The sequence below is a fragment of the Pleuronectes platessa genome, chromosome 3 (assembly GCF_947347685.1).
Source record: "Pleuronectes platessa chromosome 3, fPlePla1.1, whole genome shotgun sequence".
NCBI classification, from domain to species: Eukaryota; Metazoa; Chordata; class Actinopteri; order Pleuronectiformes; family Pleuronectidae; genus Pleuronectes; species Pleuronectes platessa.
Window position 1 is genome coordinate 26,592,491 of NC_070628.1, and position 22,449 is coordinate 26,614,939.

Consider the following 22,449-nt stretch of genomic DNA (forward strand, 5'->3'; position numbering starts at 1 on the left):
GTTCAGCTGTTAATGCAAGTCATTCTATTGGATTATGATGTGTTCTGAAGGTTTACATACAGTTGTTATTTAGGTTATAGTGTTACAGTTTCAAGAGAGTAGTTCGTTGAACTTAACAATCGTCAGGCGGCTGTAGTCTGTGGCGCTGGTGATCTGTGTCCTATTGTGCAGAGAGCTCTTTGTGTTATTTAGCCTAACCTCTGTAGTATCACAGGGTAGGATGAAAATTGTGGCACAATTCAACAACACCATGAACTGCAGCAGACTATTAGACTGTATTAGTTTTAACTAGGTGCAGTAGAATGTTAATTAAAAAAGAGTAAACTGAGTTAATAGAAGCTTAATGACTCTTTGATCCAAACAAAAGCATCAAGCAGCTTCCTGCTGCATATACTTTGAATATATATGAAAGGTCTTAATTTAAAACATGTTTTGATATATTTATGCAGAATTTGATGAAAAAACAATCTGCAATTGCCAGTTCTTTTTATATCCACTAACACATCCTCATTGATTGTTACAGCCGTTTGTGGAACCTGAGAGATTTGAGCTAAACACTGTGGGTACACTTCCCTCCAGAAGGTGCAAGTTGTCTGCATGGTTCTGCATCACAAGCACGAGTTGTGCGCACAGACTGCTTTCAGTTAGTCACAGGCAGACTGGGGGCTGTTTAGGTGCTGCATAAATATCAGCTGAAATGAGCATCTCCTCACATGTTATCTGGCTCTCTCTCTTCTCTCAGGGGTTCGATGACCAGCCTGGAGTCGAGCCACAGCGGCTTCTCTCAGCTCAGCGCCGCCACCACCTCCTCCAGCCAATCACAATCCAGCTCGATGATCTCCAGGTAGAAAATGGAAGAAGAGGACTTAATTTCCGATAATCCCTCCCCCTGACTGACCTTACCATCAACATCGAAGCCATCACCCCCACCCCCACCTTCTTGTTTTGGACTCTGTTCCTATTGCACAGCCAGTCTCTATAGAACTGAAGCATGCAAGCTTGCACAAACAGAAGACAAAGAATACAAATAAATCTGAAGCAAAAAGGAGACTGTGCAAATTAAAGGGCTGATTTTTGCACAAAGGTCAAATATTTATTGTGCCTGGCGTCTCTGCTAGGTGGCAGTTTGAATCAGAATATTAGTGGTATGTTTGTTTGCATCACGTGCAGGGTGGGAAGGTTAAAAGTCAAGAATTGGGTCGAGGGGCCTTTGTGGCACTGGAAGCGGGAAGAAGCAATATTCTCACTCTGGGAGCGATGGGACGACGACACTGGAGGCGCTGTTACATATATGCACTTACTTATGTGTACATTCACATACACAGCACTGAGATGAGGAAGAGCTCATTCCTGTGCGATGGCTGAAAAGCCGGGATGTGCTGTTACATACATTAAACAACATGTTAACATACAAATGAGACGTTTGATGCAAAAAAGGGGTGTTTGCCATATTACCAGAGAGGTTTGTTTATATCTGGTGAACTGTTTATAGGTCAAGTGTGGGTGCTGTAAACTCTTAACTAGACCTGGGTCGAATATCAGCTGCATATAATGTTGTTTCTTTTCAAACAGTCTGGAGTTAACAGAGTGGGTGGAGCTCAGTGAATCATGACAATTCAGATGGAGTAAGCACAGTTTCCACTTGACAGGATAGTGTGATAACGTTTTCCTGCAGCTTTTTGGAGCCATTGTATTGTCACATGACGCAAAGCTTGCGCATCTGTCTCACGAGGGCTTTATCACACCTTGGAAAGCAGTTGACTATTTGACCTGGGTCTGACTCTCAGCGAAAAAATCCACTAGAAGCAATAATAGGATTTTGACTTTCTTCTGTGTGAAAAGTTTCTATTTATCATTTTGAGGTTTCAGGAGGATCATGGGTGCCGATTGCAGATCTTGCTGTGGACAGGCAGACAGACAGGCAAACTGAGCCAGTGAACGGCTAAATTCTTTGGCATCAGCATTATCACTTGTTGTCTCTGTTACCATTATGTCAGGAGAGAAGCAAAAAAACATGTCTTCCCAGATTTTCTCCTGGGCACCTTTTTTATTATCCTTTTTATTTCAGTAAACGTTACCTGGAAATGTCCATTGTTAGTTTGATTTATGTTCGTTCTGTGCACAGTTGAGGGATTGAGTCAGAATCAGGTCGTCAAGGTGACGCCTTGTCACTGATTTGTAAATGTGCTACTGATTGGTCAGCACTTGCTAACCAATGAAATGCCTGAATTTGGAAGGTTCTTGTGTCATTGGGCAGCACGGCCGTCATTCGATGTTTGTTTTTCCAGAGCGGTGTAGATTTCAGTGTGCATTAGGGATGAATGTTACTTTGTGGTTATCATTTGGAGGCATGTCAACATGTTGAAACTGTACATGTACTAGTGTTGGTTGGAGCTAAAATGTTACTGATATTTTGGGGTGAGTTTTTGATGAGGTGAAGCAGTGTGGTGTTTTTGCTGCATGGTCACGTGGTGATGGGTTTACAGATGCATTATATAAAAGTTAAGAAACCGCCATCTTAAGAGCCAAGTGTCAATAAATACCATTTTTAGCCTTTGTAAGAATCACTTAGAAACGTACCTCCTTTTTTTTCAAGGTCATCACTGTAATAGATGAGCGATTGTGAATTAAGAAACATTTCTAAATGCAACACATTCATGCCACAGTTTTTTAAATACACTATTTGGTTAATGAGCACTGATGACTTCACATAGATCCGACTGCCCGCAGAGGGCAGACACGATCCCCATGCCAGGAGTCATCAGGTGCTGTCGCCATGGTAACCGAATGCAGCTCACAGCAAAAAGAATCAGACTAAAAGAAACTAAAAACATGAGATGGAGGCTTCCTCCTGAAACTCCTGGCTCTGCCTGTTGTCGTTTTTGATACATGCTTGTTTGAAACTGTAAATGAAAGGTCAAGGGTTAACGTGTGATAACTATGTCATAACTGCAATAACATGAAATGCTTTAGTGAGAAAAAGGACCTCCTCAGGCTGAGGGGGATATTAGCTGTGAATAGTTGTGTAAAGGAGTAGAGGTTACAAACGGTGGCTTTTGAGAGAAGACTGTAAAATGTGTGTAAACTCTGACTCGGCCGCACAGAGCAAGTCTTTTTCCACTATCGAGTCCGGAGGAGCATATCTCCAATCACACAACTAACCTTCCTTTACCTGATATTTCTTCAGGAGACTAGATTTCCTTTCCTTCAACGGTTCAACTGATGAAACAAGTAGCATCAGTTCAATTAACTCCTCATATTTCCCTTTCTCCCTCTTTGTCTCTTGTACACTACAGTTTTACAGTTTTGCTTTCCAACACTCCATGGTGTGTATCTATTGAAATCAGAGTGGACCTTTTGATTGAAGCCATAGGGATAAACACTGAACCTGTTCATCAAGATCTCAATGACAAGTGAGGGCTATAACTGTTTGTCTTGACTGTTCAACACATTTGTCTGTCTCTGCTTCTTTTTCTGATATCGTTGCATATCTTCTCTTTATCTTCATGTGAGAAATAATGTAAAAAGTACATGTTTGGATTAATGTGACTATGGCGCCTTTACATGTTTTGAAAACATTAAACTTGAAATATGAGCAAATACACGTGTCAAATTAATTTGTTTTCCTGTGGCTGTGCAAGTTTTCATTGTGATCACGGAGCATGGTTACATTGTATGTAATGCATTGTGAATGAGCATGAGCATCTTTAATTATTTGCAGTGTCTATTGCAGCAAACTTGGTCAGTGGGTCTCCTGACCCTTTGTATTCACTGTGCCACTGACTGCATTCATTTTTTAATGACTTTAATTAATGAGAATTGGTGGCTCTCAGGTACTGTTAGAGCAGCTGTATGTAAGTGATTATAACAAACATCTCTGATTTGCCCAGAGGCAGGGATTTTTATGAGACAGATTTTCTAGCAGATAGGTAAGAAGCCTTGGATTCATGTTATTGTTGTGATTATTAATTAATAAAATCTGTTTAGCACGAAACTCATTCTAGCAGGAAAAGCAGGGGGCTGAGAACAGAGCCTTGAGGTACACCACATTTCCTATAAAATCTTGAAAAAATATACAATAAATGTTCCACAGGCAAATTAAGTTCTGCTTTTGTGTCATATTGTATTCAGTTGAGTCTGTTTCCAGTTACTGCAGTGGATGTGGAGGATGAGATCATATATCTGTGATCCATCACATTGCAATGTGTTGCAAATGGTCTGCTTGGGGGAACTGTTGAGTTTCTCTATACATTTTAATGTCTTGACTTTATTATATAATGATTTGATGTTTTAAATAGTACTGATTTGATTACCTTTTATTTCAGTTTATTCAGCTTTTTGACCTGGATTTTTTTGAGCACTTTGTAACCTTGTTTAGATAAGTGTTATACAAATACATGTATTATTAACATTATTTCATATATTTTAGTATTTTTTCCATTATGCCACTAGATGGCAGCATTTGCCCAGATAAAACCAATGTACTGTCTACGTCAAAGACTATACAGACTCTGATAACACCACATTCCTAGTCTCGTCATAGGCTCCGCCTCCCAGTGACGTCGCTACACGGAAGCAAAACAGCCTGTCTAGTCCTCACGTTGTTTCTGTCGGTTGAATTGTTCTGAATACATTTGATTTTTCCTATATATCATTCATATACATATTCAAACAAACGCAGATGTCTGCTCCGCCAGCAGAGGAGCTGGTCAAACAGTGGGAGAGGTGAGTCACACACCTGGATTCACACTGCATGTCTCTACAGACCTGAGGCAGGAGCCTGTCATAGAGCCGACTGCTCCATGCCACCTCCTCAGTGCTCTGTGGGTTTGGAATGAGACTCTCTCTCTCTCTCTCTCTCTCTCTCTCTCTCTCTCTCTCTCTCTCTCTCTCTCTCTGTGTCACTGTTTTCATTTTTTATTAAAAAAAAAACCTCAGACCTAAAAACTACTTGAAAAAAGTTTTGACCAGCCGTATACCAAACTGTACCAATCTCCAGAGTGAGAAAGTTTTTTTTTTCATTATACATTTTGATAAATTTCTCTATATTTAGGTGTAAGTGTAATGAATAAAATACTAAAGGCTTTTTTCCATATTCGTTTTATCCAAACTAGTTAAGTGCCTTTTGTCAACCTGGCTGTTCTCCTGTCCTGTGTTAAAGCTTTGGAGCCACTTCAGAATTATTCCTTGACATTAGTGAGTCTTCTTCGAACAGTTCTACAATATACCTTACTGTCTTTTTATTGTTTATGTTCTGGCCGTTGTGTGGAAAGCTTTTTATATACTGTTTAAGGTGCAGAGTGAAGTAAGAAAACTTTGTGTTCATCATTCACCATTAGTGTCAGCTATTTCAGAGGTCTGTTAATATACCGACACAATCTTCAGAACCAATTTCACAGCTTTTCAAGATAAAAGCTCTGTTATTTAGCTTGATATAAAGCATTGTTGCATCAAAACAAACGTTGCACTTTTACTTTGAATACAGATAACAAAGTCTAGAGCCAAAAACACAGGTAAAGGTCACACACAGCGATGAAACACCAGGAAACACACTGAAATTAATGAACACAAGGAAAACAGTGGACATGGAAGGAGCAGACTATATACAGAGGTTTATAGGCAGGAAAAACAGGGATAGGAAAGTGAGCAGCTAATAGGTATGTGTGTATGGGAACCAGGATCTAGAAAGAAAGGATATGTTAGTAATGCAGAAAATGAAAGAGGAAGTGGAGAAACTTAATTAGATGTAACAGCTACAGTATTTTTTACTTATTATTAAATAAAATCTACATGAAGTTTGTTTTTCAGGTGGTTTGTATAACTAATATTACAAATGCAAACAAATCTCAATATTGGCATGTCCTAAAATATGGACAGTTTACTGGAGAGACTGTCTAAAGGAGTAAAAACTCAATGATTCGCATGAGAGGGGGGTGATTATGTCATATTAGAATTTGCTAAATAAATATAAGCTTGTAAGTAAAGGGGTCATGTGGAAATATTTACAAATTAGACATTATATTGTAAATAATTAAAGATGGTGAGCTGCTGTATAACCAAGTACTTAGCATTACAGCGGTGACACCTGTAATTACACATGATCCAGCATGGTGACCAACACAAACCCTATTCTGGTGTGAAACATCTGAAATATTGGGGAGTTTGCAGGTTCAGCTCTACCATCACACCCATGGTTTTGTCTTCTCGGGACAAACCAATAATACCACATGCAAGGATTAGCAAATTCAGCTATAACTGCAAAACTCATTTACAAACCTGGAAAAATCCTACATGTCCCATGGCAAAATAATGAAATGATTAAAATTTGTTAGGTAATATGAATATTGGTGGAAATGTTACTGAGACGTAGAAACAATTCTGTCTTCATGTCCAGTTGAGCCTAAAATAAATTCTATAAAGAATGAGCATTTGAATTACAAAAAGATGTTCTCACATGTGTGTGCACGTCAGTCTCTGTTGAGGCTCCACAGCTCCACTGAGTGATGGTCTCTCTGTGCAGTGAGCAGGCTCGTCTGAGACAGCAGGTGGTGGAGGAGGACACTGAAGACTGGCAGAAGACTCCAGGCTTCTCTGGCCTGGAGAGAGTCGGTGGAGTGGACCTCTCCTTCATCAAAGGGGATGACGTCAATGCCTGCGCCCAGCTTGTAGTGCTCAGCTACCCCGACCTGGAGGTGAGCCGTTCCCTCGCTACACCCAATGATCACAGGGGAACAGCAGCAGTGTCGGTAACGCAGCCTCCCACCTCTCACAAAGCTCCACTTATTAGAAGAAGTCACAGCTAATTTTATTCACGCTCTCGATGATCTCTGATGTCACAGAAACACAGACAGATTGGCTCTGATGTCCTATAGTCCATAATTTCCTGACATGACTGACAATGATACATTTTAAAGATCACCTATGAACACTGATGTGTCTCTGTCATCAAATTATTGAGTTGTTGATAAACATCCGTTTTCATGCTAGTTCTAAGGATGTGAATTATTCAGGACACACAACTTTAAAACTAGACATATCATCTATATATTGAATGAGTTACTGTTTTTGTCTGTCCTTCAGCGAGTGTGAACATAAAAAGTTACAGCAAAAGCTCCGTAGAGCTGAAGGTAATTGCGAAGTTGAGAGACACCTTTCACTTTATGCCTGGTCTTTTGATCCATTGTTAACATAGAACTGTTGATGAAAGCAGCTTTGAGCCATTTTTTCCATCTTGTATAACTTGTATATTGCCACTCTATGAGGAGAATGGAAGGATCTTGTATTATTAGGATATAGAAAAAACACAGTATGTCCCGTACAATATCATGAAGGGATACAAATACTGCTAAATGATCTGTGAAATGTGGGAAATAAGTTATTTGTCAAACCTTTCAAAAGAACATCCAGATTTAAAAGGATGTTATTGTTTCATTTTGTGAAAATATCTTCTAATCACTAACCTGTTCCTCGTCCAATAACTGCAATGGTCTTGAACATTCTTTACAATGATGGACATCAGATCTTAATGAAAATTTCCAATACAACCTAAGCAGCCTGTTAAATTCTAGTAAGCACCATGAATAAACGGCCGGGCTTTGGTTTAATAAACAGCTCAAGGTTGAGTCCTGTTAAACTGAGCATTGTTAGAATGACCTTCAAAGTCCCTATTTTCGTTTCAATTACTTTTCCATGCAGCCTCTCACAGGCTCTCTCCTCTCCTGCTGTTGATCTCTGCATTAATAACGGCTGCCGTCACCTTCCTTACATACAGCCCATTATGATTAATGACGTTTTCCAGGGTACGTTGTTGATACATGGTCCCAACAAGGCTAATGAAATGGGGCTCAGAAATGCTGTCCAATAACGAGACCATGTTCCCTCTAAACCTGCAAAACTGCCCCCCCCGAAGGCCATTTGTGACGCAAAGTATGACGAGTATCATGATGCACAGTGAAACCACTGCTGCTGAGTTTTTTATTTTTATTGTGAAGGTTGCATTTAAATAAGTTTAGTCTAAAACTGGAGCTCAACATATTTTACACTATAAATAAGAACAAGTATGATTTAAATTTTAAACAGCTTCAGTTGTTGATAGACTCTTTTTATTATCGATGTAGGGGAATGAAGGTCAGTGCGGTCATGACAGATTCTGAAATGGAGCTGACATTTCTCATCTGACATTTCTATTCAGATGACATTGTTGTGTCAAGGAACCGTGGAATCATCATGGGAGATATGTTCACCTGCCATTGTGTAGCTCAAAATAGATCAGTGTAAGATAGAGAGACGCCCAAAGCCTGTCAATGTGTACTAACTGTAAAGTAACACATTACTGTAAATCTCAGTATAGGGAAAATCATCAGCTCATTAAGCCATCCAGAGCTCTAGTTAAGTCTTTCAGCTGCAGAGCCGTAACCTTAACTAACAGATTGTTTTTTAATTTTGCACAATAAAAGCTCTGTTTACTCTTGTCATCACCTCACAAAATGCATACTGACATACAGCTGGGCTGTGGACTGTCAGGGGAAAGGTACATGTTTCAGTGCAAACCAGCAAAGCAGACATAAAATGTGTGAGGTTTACCCTATTTGGCTCAGAAATTAGAAATAAGTATAATTATATATTTTAATGTTTGAGAACCTTCTGAACTAGTTTGTTGATAAGTTTCAAAACATCAGCATATATCAGGGATCACAAGCAGATATCAGGGATCACCAGTACATATCAGGGATCACCAGTAGATATCAGGGCTCACCAGTAGCTATCAGGGATCACAAGCAGATATCAGGGATCACCAGTACATATCAGGGATCACCAGTAGATATCAGGGCTCACCAGCAGCTATCAGGTACAACCATCAGATATCAGGGATCACCAGCGGATGTTAAAGACGTGTTGTCAGTTGTTTACCTTTGTGCCATTGGCTATTGTGATTTTTAATCACGAGACACCCTCTTCTAATGCAGGCTAGTCACAGGCTGACCAGACCTGGGGGTGTGTCTTTAACATCTGGCTGCCCTGTTGGGATCTTCCCTCCTTGTCCAGAGCCATTGGCTGCAGCGTTCTGCAGTTCCTGATGTTGCTTTAATGATCTGGTGCAGGGCAGCTGGAAGGTGGATGTTGGAATAAAGCTCCTGCAGCCAGCCTCCACTGGTGGACTTTTGCTCTGCAGCCTTGTTCCTCTGACTCAGATGCCTTTTCCCATCCTCCCAGGTTATGGGAAGTAGACAACATGCAGGGTTTTGGACCAAAGTACCAGACGCTGGTGGTGACAAATTATGATGGGACGATAAGCAACTGGCCTATATTCAGCAGCATTTCCCAGTCTCAGGCTCACTCCAACAGAACTTTGCTTGGTGGTCTGGAGGGCCAGATATTGGTAGCAGTTCTCATTGTTTCGAGTGTTGCTTCCAGGCATCTCAGTTCTTGGTTGGGTCTCCATGTGTACCTACCTCGGGACTACAACCAGTGAGAATGTGTCTGAGTGTAGCTGGAGTTGAGCATCGCAGGCAGGATGAATCTTTATTGAGCCACAGCTGGAGGTTTGGGAGGAAGGCTGTAGTGTCTTTGACAACTTATCTGCACTAGAAAAATAGTATCAAAATAGATTTAAAATGTGTTGTGAATATTTTGTAAATTTCTAAAAGGAAATAAAGAATAGATTGAAAATAGATTAAATTACAGAAATACTCCTTTAGACTTAAAGCCCTTCAGTGAGTGAGGTCATTGTGTGTGTTTGATTGACAGCTGAGCAGGTGGCAGTATGAAGGCACAATGGAATCAAACTTGTGTTGATTAACTGTAGCTTTATTTTAGCCTCAGTGGTCTTCAACGTAAATGACCACAGCCATCAGCATCACTTAACATCTAACCTGACTCGTGTCGATGAGTTCAAAATAGCTGTTCTCTGTGGTAACGAGTTCAGAAAGCTAAGGTGTAACACAAGGGTTGTGTGTCCCTGCTTTTAGATGAGGAGACATGTTTATGCAGTAGCAGGCAAAAAACTGTTTTATCGTGAATCTGTATAACCTTGATTTAACAGAATCCAGTTCCAACACAGCAGGTAAATCATGTATGAAAACTTTATGCAGTGTTCAGAATATGTCCAGAGCTGTTAAACAACAAGAAGGAGCAGATGTTTCATTTTGTACCAGATGGGGGGGTGTTAGGGATCATCTTGCACAGCCTGTGTGTGACAGTGGAGTGTGGACTCACACACACACTGGGCTGCACACGTTATTTTCTCTGAAGCCTGCAGCTCCTGAACCCTGACAGTGTGACTGTCTGAGCTCCACTCAACAACACACATTTTTCAGACTAACAATCAGTAGTGCACTACTTTATTGATCCTCCAGTGAAATTGGGTTTTGTTCCAGTTGCTCCAACCAAGAATAGAAGTATGTACAGATACAGAATTAGAATATGAATTTAAGTATGTAAAGAAATTAGAACTATATAAAAAAATATATGCATTACACTACAATTAGATATATTTGTAATTTGATTAAATTAAAGATAATATAAACAGCTGACACACTAATGATATTATACTTAAGAGAGAGGACAGACTACATGGCCTCTTTTAGCCATGGAGATCCAGCGAAGAATGTTTAATCCTCTATTCCTATGATCTGTTAAAGATTGACCACTGCAGATACTCACAACAGGAAGAACTGATATTTCTTAATCTCTGTTATATACAGTCCCTGACAAAAGTCTTGTCACTTATCCGTTTTGTAGAGACAACAGCTTATAACCTGACTTTTAATTAATCCATTGGTTTTAGAAATGGCTCATATGAAAGCTAAAACCCTCCCAAATTAGGTTTAATATACTAAAATAAATTTGCTTCACTGAAGAAAGATTGATCATTTAATTAACACAAAAAGGTCAGATTTTGGCAAGACAAAAGTTTTGTCGCCTACTGTGTAATGTAGGCGACAAAATGTGAATATTGAACAAATCATTTACTTCAAATACAAAAATATGTTCCATAACATCAGTGAATTAAGTAGTGGTGCTGCGAGATCCATATTTAATATCTTGTATGACTTCCATGAGCTTGAAGGAATGCATCCATGCGGTTCGACAATGATTCATACAATTTATTGATGAAGTCATCAGGAATAGTCTTACATGCCTCCCAGAGTTCATCAAGATTCTTTGGTTTCGTCTTCCATGCTTCCTCTTTCATTCTGTCCCAGACATGCTCAATGATGTTCATGTCTGGTGACTAGGCTGGCCACTCCTGGAGCACCTTGATCTTCTTCGCCTTTAGGAACTTTGATGTAGAGATGGAAGTATGCCATGGAGCACCATCCTGCTGCAAAATTTGACCCCTTTTATGGTTGGGAATGTAAGAGGTAGCTAATACTTCTTGATATTTTAGGCTATTGATATTGCGTTTCACCCTGCAAATCTCTCGCACACCCCCATACTGGATGTAACCCCAGACCACTTAACTTAACTGTTTTCTGGGTGAATCTCGGATCCATGCGGGCTCCGGTAGGTCTCCTGCAATATTTGCGGTGGCTGTGATGTAATTCAACCGAAGACTCATCTGAGAAATCCACCTTCTGCCACTTTTCCAGGATCCATCCTTTTAGCAAGCTGTGGATCTTGGCAAATGCCACAATTTTTTTTAATTGTCTTTAGTTTAGTACTGGTTTCTGGGCACTGATTTGACCATGGAAGCCATTTCGAGACCGAATTCTACAAACTGTCCTGGTTGACACAGGGACTTGAGGTGACCAGGCCTGGTGGAGCTCTGCTGCAGTGGAAAAGGGGCTGGCCTTGGATTTTCGAGCCAACAAACGGTCCTCCCGAGCAGTTGTCTTGCGGGGTCTGCTGGACCTGGGCTTGTCAAAAACATCTCCAGTCTCTTCAAATCTTTTTCTTATTCTTTGTACTTGACGCTGAGACACATTGAAGGTGTCAGCCACCTCAGAAGTGGATCTGGTCTTCAGCCTCTTGATAATCAACGCTTTGGTCTCCGGGTGAATCTTAGGCATGTTGTCAGAGGTCAAGTTGCAGTTGATGTGAAGGTCTGGTGAGCTGGGGTTCTTTTTATACACACCCACTAATTGATTGATCAATTATTGATCACAGGTGAGGCTGTAATCTAGGATTGGGTGCATCATATGACAAGGCGACAAGACTTTTGTCTTTGCAAAAACTGACTCAGTGGGCTTTACCAAGCTGTGAACGTTAGAATGCTTTTCAGCAGTTTCGTTTGGCACCAAAACATTATTTCAAAAGCTGTTGGGATTGAAATTAGCCATTTCTTGTAAAAAAAAATGTATTACATATATATTTGAGGGGCACTTAAGGTCAACTTGTATCCAAGCGACAAGACTTTTGTCAGGGACTGTACGTTGTAGCAAGCTCACCCCTCTTCTTACACACATCTACAAGAAGGATTAAACAGACATACAGTGCCTTGCATAAGTATTCACCCCCCTTGGACTTTTCCCCATTATGTACTGTTACTAACTGGAATTCAAATAGACTTAAATAAACTTTTTCCCGTTTGATCAACAAAACATGCATAGTACTTTGGAGGTGCAAAATACATTTTATTGTGACACAAACAATAATGAGAACAAAAAAGTTGACATCTGTTGGGTGCATAAGTATTCACCCCCCTGTGTCAATACTTGGTAGAACCCCCTTTCGCTGCAATTACAGCTGCAAGTCTTTTGGGGTATGTCTCTACCAGCTTTGCACATCTAGAGATGGAAAGGTTTGTCCATTCTTCTTGGCAAAAAAGATGAAGCTCAGTCAGATTGGATGGAGACCGTCTGTGAACCGCAATCTTCAAGTCTTGCCATAGATTCTCTATTGGATTGAGGTCTGGGCTTTGACTGGGCCATTTTAAGACATTAACATTCTTTAATCCAAACCATTCCTTTGTAGCTCTGGCTGTATGTTTAGGGTCATTGTCCTGCTGGAAGATGAACCTCCGCCCCAGTCTCAAGTCTTTTGCAGACTGCATCAGATTTTCTTCAAGGATTTCCCTGTATTTGGCTCCATCCATCTTTCCCTCTATTCTGACCAGTTTCCCTGTACCTGCTGAAGAGAAGCATCCCCACAGCATGATGCTACCACCACCATGTTTCACTGTTGGGATGGTGTGCTCAGGTTGATGGGCAGTGTTGGGTTTTCGCCACACATAGCGTTTTGCATTGAGGCCAAAAAGTTCAATTTTGGTCTCATCTGACCAGAGCACCTTCTTCCACATGTTTGCTGTGTCTCCCACATGGCTTCTGGCAAACTCCAAACGGGATTTGTTATGGATCCCTTTCAACAATGGCTTTCTTCTTGCCACTCTTCCATAAAGGCCAGATTTGTGGAGTAGACGACTAATAGTTGTCCTGTGGACAGATTCTCCCACCTCAGCTGTGGATCTCTGCAACTCCTCCAGAGTAGCCATGGGCCTCCTGGTTGCTTCTCTGATTAATTTTCTCCTTGTCCGACTCTTCAGTTTGGGTGGACGGCCTCCTCTTGGTAGGTTTGCGGTTGTGCCATATTCTTTCCATTTTCTTATGATGGATTTTATGGTGCTCAGAGAGATGTTCAAAGCTCTGGATATTTTTTTATAACCTAACCCTGCTTCATATTTCTCCACAACTTTATCCCTGACCTGTTTGGTGAGCTCCTTGGTCTTCATGATGCTGTTTGTTCAGTAATGATCTCCAACAAACTCTGAGTCCGTCACAGAACAGGTGTATTTATACTGAGATTAAATTGCAGACAGGTGGACCCTATTTACTAATTATGTGACTTGTAAATGCAATTGGTCGCACCAGATCTTTGTTAGGGGTTTCACAGTAAAGGGGGTGAATACATATGCACTCAACACTTTTCAGATTTTTATTTGTAAATAATTGTGAAATCCATGTAATATTTCCCCCCACTTCCAAACGATGCACTATTTTGTGTTGGTCCATTACATAAACTCACGATGAAATCAATTTTAATCTGTGGTTATACCATGACAAAATGTAGAAAAGTCCAAAGGGGGTGAATACTTATGCAAGGCACTTTACATGAGCTACAGAGGCAGCGTTCACTCTTTTGTTTTGTTTGGGGCGGCTGTGGCTCAGGAGGTTAGAGCAGTTTGATACCCATCTTATCTTGTTTGATAGAGAAAGGGCTGCACATAGAAACATATAAATACGGACCATTTAACATTTCTTTACTGCTGTTAACCATGACATCATACCGGATGTATTGCAAATCAACACTTTAGTGGTTACATGATGTAGTGGTTCAATCACTCAACACCATCCATCCATTATCTAAACCACTTATCCTTTGAGGGTGACATCATGGGAGAGGCGGGGCACAGCCTGGACAGGTCACCAGCGGATCACAGAGCCAACAAACAACCATTCACATGCACCCCTACTGTCATTAGAGTCTCCAGGTAACCTTACATCAATCTGCATGTGATTGGACTGTGGGAGGAGCCAGAGTACATGGGGAGAACATGCACAGTCCATGAAGGAAGAACACAACAGAATCAGGATCATCTTGGCGATAGTGCTAACCCTCGCACTACTGTGCTGCCCCCACTGACCGACTCATGGTATTAATCACTGTATGCATTGAAAGAGACCTATGTGTATAGATTTGAATAAGGGCTGAGTGGAAAGTCCCTTTTGGACATGAACATTTAACATTGTCCATACAGGAGCTTCATGCACTGATCAGACATAGGGATTTCAACTCCTCTTGACAATAGATGAGACTAAATGTTGATAATGTACAGTATAAATATAGTATTGATGCAGAGTAGTGCACAAGTCAGTTATTTTTACATTGTGTGCCATCCCAGTGCTGTTATATTACAACTGTGGATTGACCCGTGGATGGACCAGCTCTTTGTACACCTGAGTTTACAATCACGCAGCCACTGTGTTCACCCCCTCCTGCCAGGTGCTGTATGAGGACAGTCAGATGGTGACTCTGACAGCCCCCTACATAGCTGGTTTCCTGGCCTTCAGAGAAACCCCCTTCCTCCTGGAGGCTCTGCAGCGGCTGCAGAGGAAGCAGCCCACACTTCTCCCTCAGGTCAGCTTCTACACACACGCACGCACGCACACACACACACACATCATGACTTTGATGCTTTTTTAGTTTTTCTTCCCTAAGTGTCTGATGACTGGCGGCATGAGTGTACAAAAGAGAGGTAGAGACACGAGTCAGGAGAGCCTGAATGAATCTCGTGCAGCTGTGAAGAAATATCTTTTCGTTTTTGGGAAAGTATTGAAATTAGTTTTGATCAGTGTTGATGAGGACGTCAAACTAGTGGACCCATATGGACCAGACCACCTCCAAATGTTCTACCCTATCTGAGTGTATTCACACCTGTATCACACAAAACACATAATATCAGGTGTGTAAGGACCTCACTTTTCAGTGTGTGTGTGTGATGTAAAAGTTGACTCACAGGAAAACCAAAATTGGCAGATCGCTACTAGCAATGGGAAATGAGTTTTACCTGCGTACACCTGCTAATGTTGCGTAAAAGATGTATAAGCCATGGGAGTGTGACAGTGGACTGCATGCACAACACCACAACTCTAAAAATGAAACAGATAAATGGAATTGAGCCAACATTTCACCTTTGTTTTTCCTGCTGTGGCATGTCAAAATATCTGTTTTGAAATAGGCATATAGGAAACATTTCTCTATAATACACCCTTCATCTGTTCCCATGTGACTCATTGTATCATAGCTGTCAGGATGTTCCCCCAGAAAGACTTCTTGTCCATACTCTGTTAAGGGTTTCATTTCAAATGTCAAATGATATTTTACCTCCCCAGTGTGTTAACTTACCTTCTCCGCCCTGATGTCTCACACCTGTGCCACACTTCCTCGGCCCCCTGTGTGTATTTAGTCACGTGTTCCCCCTCACTCTGTAGATTCGTCTGTTCAGCTCCCCTGCGTTACCCAGTGCTTTTGCTCAGGTCCCTTGTGTTTGAATCACCTGTTTTGCATCTGGTTTGGAATCTCCCTGCCAGAGCATCTGAAGCATTGTTTTAGAATGAGAATCAGAATATCTTCACTGCTCCTATCTGCCTTCGCCTGTGTCTCTGTTTGGGTCCCTGAATCCTTAATGATGTGGCCCTCTTGTTTTATTTGCAGCGAAGTTCTTTTTAAATGTCAAAATATTTAAATATCGTTTTGAGTTGAGTTTTGGTGTGTGACTTGTTTCTGTATTATTTTGCATTTATTTTTTTATTTATTTTTGTGCTAAACCAATGCCCCAAAAGCACACACTAAGCTGGAGTGCTTATTACACATAAATTAATTAAAATAACTTTTTATTACTCTAAATTCAAGTTTTAGGAAATTTACGAATTTGCTTTCTTTCCGAGAGTGAAATGAGAAGATAAATATTCTTATGTCTTTGCGTAAACCTTTCTTTGTAAAAAATAAATAAAAAAAGCCATTTTTTGGAGTAAGTATATTTGTTAGGTGAAAAATGGCACCAAACATAGGCCCTGCTGTGAACTACTGTATATCAAGGTAGATTGTTTGTGTTAAAAAAGATCTCAGGTTCGATTATCGTACTTAAAATTACGCTTAATTGTACTAATTAGCCTTCAGTCAAGCTTGGCTCAGTTTTGCTTTGATTTCAATGCTAAAGGCAGCATTCTAACACACTTATGTTAGAATTAGTCATTATTATATGCTAACATAGAAGAGACGTGTTGAATTTGGTTTGATGTTAACACGCCATACGTTCAAATTTAGAAAAATTTGAATAAACAGGCGCTCTGTAGCAGTCAGTGGGGGCGGGGCAGTGTGCCTTCAGTCTGTGGACCAAGTTGAAAGAGTCTTCTTCTACTTCCTCGGAAGTTGCTCCGTAGGGATTACCACAAACAGCTCACATCGAAACAGGCAGGTTTAAAACTGGCATTGCACTTGTTAATCTGTGGAAGTTATGGAGCAGTTGAGTTCTAGATAATTAATTTTGTGAACCTTCCCCTCATTTCATGCATGTGGAAAAACCCTGAATGAGTTTCAGTTTCTGGGACAAAGCTCCCGTGTTCCATCTCTCACTGTTTCTCCAAACTTCAGCTCTGTTTTCCTCCTCAGCCGCACAGTCGTGTTTGTTCAGCCCACGTCCTCCCCTCACTCTGACTGTCTCTCTGTCACAGGAGCTAATGCAATCTCACTTTTGCACACGCACATTTTTACCTCCACTACAGTCCGTTAATATGCATATATCTTACTGTTCACTACAGCAAATAAAAAGTTTTGCATTTTAAGAATGTATTGGTGTGTTAGAGCTGGAGGAAGGAGAATATTGCTTTGAGGATCTTGTCTCTTTCTAACTTTAGTCTTTTGAAGCTCAGGATGAAGATGCTGGGCTTCCTCGCTCCACATCCGACAGTGTATCAGACAGAAACTGCAGTTGGGACGAAAGAATATAGATCATCATAATAAAAAGTTTCTCGGCAGGCATCTTGAACTTTTCATGTGAGAGGGTTCAGTCAGAGCTAATAAAATTAAAAATGCGTCTGCGATTCATATATTACTTGACATTTATGGTGTCTTAGAAATTAAACAGTATCAGCTGTAGCTTGTGTTGATCTCACACTGACCTAAGAAAATTATTTACCAGTTTAGAAACGATTTAAATTGTTCACACACAAATGAATTGAGTTCTATCTGATTTGAAGAAACATTATACAAACAAATTTTACCAGTTGAAGTATTTTCTGGTGTTGGTTGTGAATTTGTTGTGTCTTGTCTGCAGGTGGTGTTTGTGGATGGGAACGGTCTCTTCCACTACAGAGGTACGTCTACATGGTTTATTCTTCCCCGGTCAAAGTATTTCTTCCCCTGCCTGTGCTTTCTTTTTGATTTATGGATGGATATGTTTAGGTGAGACCTTTTTCTTCCATCAAACTCCTGTCACACTTGTGCTTTTCCTTCTCCCCACATGTCAAAATGTGTGCTGTGAAGGAGGTTTACTGCCTTCAGATCAACAGAGTGATTTATGGCAGGAGTTCACATTGTGTTAACAACCCTAGTGGCCTAGACAGTGGTCCTTTTTTATTTTAAGAAATGCACTCATTTACTTTGTTTCCGGGAGTGAGATGAAAAGATCAATATTAAATCTCATGAGTTTGTGTTAAGAACAGAGCTGGAGTTACTTAGCTTAAAGCCTGAGGAAAGACTTCAACTCCCTCTACAATCACAATGTGTTAGTTTACCTTTCTCTTAAGTTAAAAGGATATAACAGAGTAGAGGTGTAGAGGTTTCCTGTCTTCTTGCTAATCGAATCGAACTGTGTCCTGACTTGAACTCTGTACTTTCATCAGTAGCTGTATATATAAATGAAACAGAATAAGTGTATAAATAAATAGATAAAGAAATAGCCTTTTTCATAGCAAACTGTATTTATCTATTTACTCATTCACGTATTTGTTCCGTCACTTTTATCCTTCATATAAAAACCCACTAGTTATTTTGAGTCAATCCCACGTACACTGCCCCTGTGCCAGAGATCCTCACTAGAACAATGTGTATTAATGGGCAGCTGGAAATAGTCTCCAAGGAATTCACATCTGTTGTAGTTTAATAATTTTGACCAATCAAACTATAAACTTCAATCAAATGAAGTCTGAATGTATTTAGAGACAGATTAATGCAAATTAGGATTAGGACCTCTCAAAATGTTGAGCTGCTCCTTTTATAATATAGTATATTATATTATCTATTGTATAGTCAAATACTTATATTTATACCTCTACTATATATCATATCATATTATATCATACTCTTTGTATATTATTTGTATATATAAGTCTATATATACATATTTATACATGTGTACATGTTATTATTATTATTATTATATTTACTATATTTACTATTATTATTATATATACTGTTGCTGCCCTTATTACTATATACTGCTATTATATTGGTATAATTACTATCATATATAAATTAAGGCTGTCAACGTTAACGCGTTAACGCGTGCGATTAATCCGGAAACCTTAACGCCTTAATTTTTTTTAACGCAAATTAATCACATCACCAATTTTGACCACAATTTCCTGCCGTAGTCCTCCAGCGCGGATAGCGAAGAAGTAGCGAAGTGATGAGTGAAGAGACGGACCCCGGTGTGCTTAACGGCAAATTTAGATTAAAAAAGCTTCTGAATGGGATTTTAGATAACACCAGAGTTGTGTGTACATACTGCAGTGATGAACTGTCTTTCCACCGTAGTACAACGAGTCTGAAGTAACGTCGTCGTGCAAAGCACATCTTTGCTAACACAGACGCTAACACCGAGACGAGTTCAAGCCGTGCTCGTCAAGCTACACTGGCGGGGTGCAGCAGAGCCGTTGCTCTGTCAAAAAGACGATAACAACTAAGCTAACTAATGCTATCGCTAAATGGGTCGCAATAGACTGCAGACCCATCAACATAGTTGAAGACAAGGGGCTTCGAGACATTATCCAGATCGCCTCAGGGGACTCATCCTCATCATCATACAAAACGCCATCGAGGGGAACTATTGTCACAAGAATCCATGAACTCTATGGAAGTGAAAAGGAAACGAAAGTGGAGCAGCTGGCACGAGCTTCATTTATTGCACTGACAGGAGACCACTGGGCATCAGTAAGCACCCATAACTACCTCGGCATAACAGCTCATCTAATAGATAAAGTTCACAAGTATCAAATAATGTTATTCATTGTAGAGTTTGAAAAGGGACTTTTTATTTTGTCTCTTCAAAGACACCATGGCATTCATTTTCTTTTTAAACGTTAAGCCTATGTTAAAGTCATGAGGGTAATATGTCATTTTACAAATTATTTACAGGTAAGCAGTTATTCTTGTACTTGATGTGGTTGTCTGCCTAATAAATTAGCATTTTATAGGTTGTTGCTCAGTGAATAAAGATATTGTAATTGCCTGAGATGTAAAATAAAGTTTAGAAAAGCCCTAACCAGTTTGTTATACATTATTTTATTCAAACACCGTACTTGAAAATAGTATTAAATAATATTTAAGTGTGTCATTAATCATGATTAATCACAGCCTATAGACGTGATTAACTTGATTAATTTTTTTAATCGATTAACGACACTAATATAAATATATATTATGTTATATTATATACTATATATACTGTACTATTTTTATATACTGTCTAACAATAACATTACCAGCATATCATCAGTACTACTACCATCATCTTGCCACTGCACCTTATCTACCTATTTATCTTGTGTTTCTTTTTTTATTCTTTCTACCTCAATATTTTAATTTTATTCTATTGTATTGTATTTTATTGTATTCAAATGTACCGGCTGCTATGACGACTTAATTTCCCTTCGGGGATGAATAAAGTAATCTATCTATCTAAACAGTTTTCCAACACGGAGACTTTTTGCCAGAGACTCCTGAAAAACATTTTATTTTAGTGATGTAAATACATTAATTCCCACATTGAAATTCAGGATAACTTGAATTCAGCGGCTGAGGGGGTAGACCGCTCTACCCGGTCAAACTGTAAACAGAAGATCGGCGGTTCGACTCCCATCTTCCCCATCCTAATGCCAAAGTGTCCTTGGGCAAGATACTGAACCCAAATCTGCCCCTCATAGTAAAAGTGCTGCCCACAGATGACCTGTTCTGTAAAGTGCTTTGAGTGGACATCAAGACTAACATTACTGATTCATCAATTATGATTTATTAATTGTTCTCTGTATATTCTGTGCATTACAATGGGCTATTTGGGGAGTTGCAGCTCATATTCACTCGAACCACCATTACTCCTCAGCAGGGACATTTTGATCTCAGTAAGTTTTTTCCCATTGAATTTGTCGTATTTCTTTCATTTAAAAAATATTTTGGGATTTCATTTTCAATATATCTACCCTTGCTCTCAAAGATAAAGGTGCAGTTGTCCATCATTTTACATCATCTTTTTGAATCATCTTTTGAATGGTTCATAATGACCTTGAACGATTGGATTTGAAAATGATTATTTATCATTGGTCCAAGTCTATTTCATTCATTCATCTTTCCAGAGGTAAGGGACTGTGCCTAATTAAACTGAACAAGTAGAATCTTTCACAGCTTCACTTATATTCCAGTTTATGTTATATTCTTAAAAGGAAACAAATAGTTTGATTAAATCCAGCACATTCTGATATAGAGGTCAGAGGATCGGATTGTGACAATAAGTAATTATGTCCGCCCACTGAGGTGGTGAATATTTCTGGATATACATGAATGACACAGGCTTAAATAAATATGAAGGATATTGGGCCTCCTGCTGTGTCGCACTATAGAGAAGGCAAGGGTCAGAAATAATGTAATTGCTTCTGACTGGTTAATTGTAGAATCCTCTGAACCAATTCATACAGACAGGAACAAAACAGAATATTTCGAAAATACTATATATGGTCTTCCTATCCTGTCGAAGGCTTTCTCTGCATCCAGTGCTTATTTCATCATGGGGTGAGAATAAAGCCACGAAGAGCTGACATGACCTGAAGCAGCCTCTTCATATCAGGAGGGGAATGACACAAAGCTTGGAATCCCACCTGGTCAACCTTCATTAGAGACTGAATAGCTTTCTCCAGACAGAGAGGAATGACCTTACCATCTAGTGGCCAGTGCTTTCAAATCATGGGATGTGTTTTGTGGGCTATGTGGTGTATAATTGTCTGATCATGTCTGCAAAGTTTTGCCTGCAAAGTTGGAAATTAGCTGGTTTTTGAAGACACATTATTGTGGTGGCACAACTTAACCAGCAGTGGAGACAGCATTTCCATTTATAGTAGCATTTATAAGATTTGATATTGAAGCTGTCATGTCTCGTGTGGGTCATCAGGTACAATGGGAGTTCCAAGAAATTATCCAAGCTCTACTTTTTAACTGTGCAAACTTTGGATATATGGTGAGTAACTTTGGGATCAACCTTGGTCTCAATACAGTAGAGTAAGCAGAGTCTACATTGATGATTAAATATATTTTTTATTTTGAACTCAGGAGATAAAAGTATTGATTTAACTGAATTATTCAATCTTTATTCTTTAGAGTCGTTTCTGTAAGGAATTATTCGGTGAAAAGTAATTGGCAAGGGGTCATGATCTCATATTACTATACAATATGTTTCAGTGTTAAATACATGTTCAATAAGAGGGTCAGATGTTAAGAGGCAGTTATGCACCAAATAATAGAATGTTTATTCAGCAGTGGGGTGAATCTAGGCAGCTTTTGACCTTTGTTATATAACATTGAAGTTAAAAAAACTCTGTGTTGTATGATAAACTGCTGTAACGACTTCTCGCCCTTCTGCAGCCTGTGTGTGCATGACCGTCTCTGTCAGTCGCAAAAACTGATAACCACATGTATTCGGTTATTAATCGATAGTGGTCGCTCCAGTCACTTTAACCCTGATGT

The 22,449-nt window shown here is 39.7% G+C and overlaps 2 protein-coding genes across 6 annotated transcripts in view; both read left to right on the forward strand.

The window, feature by feature from the left end:
* The window catches only part of si:dkey-237i9.1 (SEC14-like protein 1), a 38,617-nt gene extending 35,017 nt beyond the window's left edge, over positions 1 to 3,600 (forward strand). Inside the window, exon 16 of the mRNA XM_053418388.1 lies at positions 743 to 3,600. Within this exon, the coding sequence (XP_053274363.1) occupies positions 743 to 848 (106 nt within the window). The 3' untranslated portion in view covers positions 849 to 3,600. The remainder of the gene's footprint in view (positions 1 to 742) is intronic.
* A 958-nt stretch (positions 3,601 to 4,558) lies between these two features.
* LOC128437142 (endonuclease V) overlaps positions 4,559 to 22,449 on the forward strand; it is a 69,378-nt gene continuing 51,487 nt past the window's right edge. For 4 of the 5 annotated variants that reach the window (XM_053419175.1, XM_053419176.1, XM_053419178.1 and 1 more), the window contains exons 1-4: positions 4,559 to 4,725; positions 6,521 to 6,746; positions 14,941 to 15,075; positions 17,774 to 17,813. In XM_053419175.1, the coding sequence (XP_053275150.1) occupies positions 4,682 to 4,725; positions 6,521 to 6,746; positions 14,941 to 15,075; positions 17,774 to 17,813 (445 nt within the window). In that variant the 5' untranslated portion in view covers positions 4,559 to 4,681. The remainder of the gene's footprint in view (positions 4,726 to 6,520; positions 6,747 to 14,940; positions 15,076 to 17,773; positions 17,814 to 22,449) is intronic. The other variant, XM_053419179.1, reaches the window with a different exon arrangement.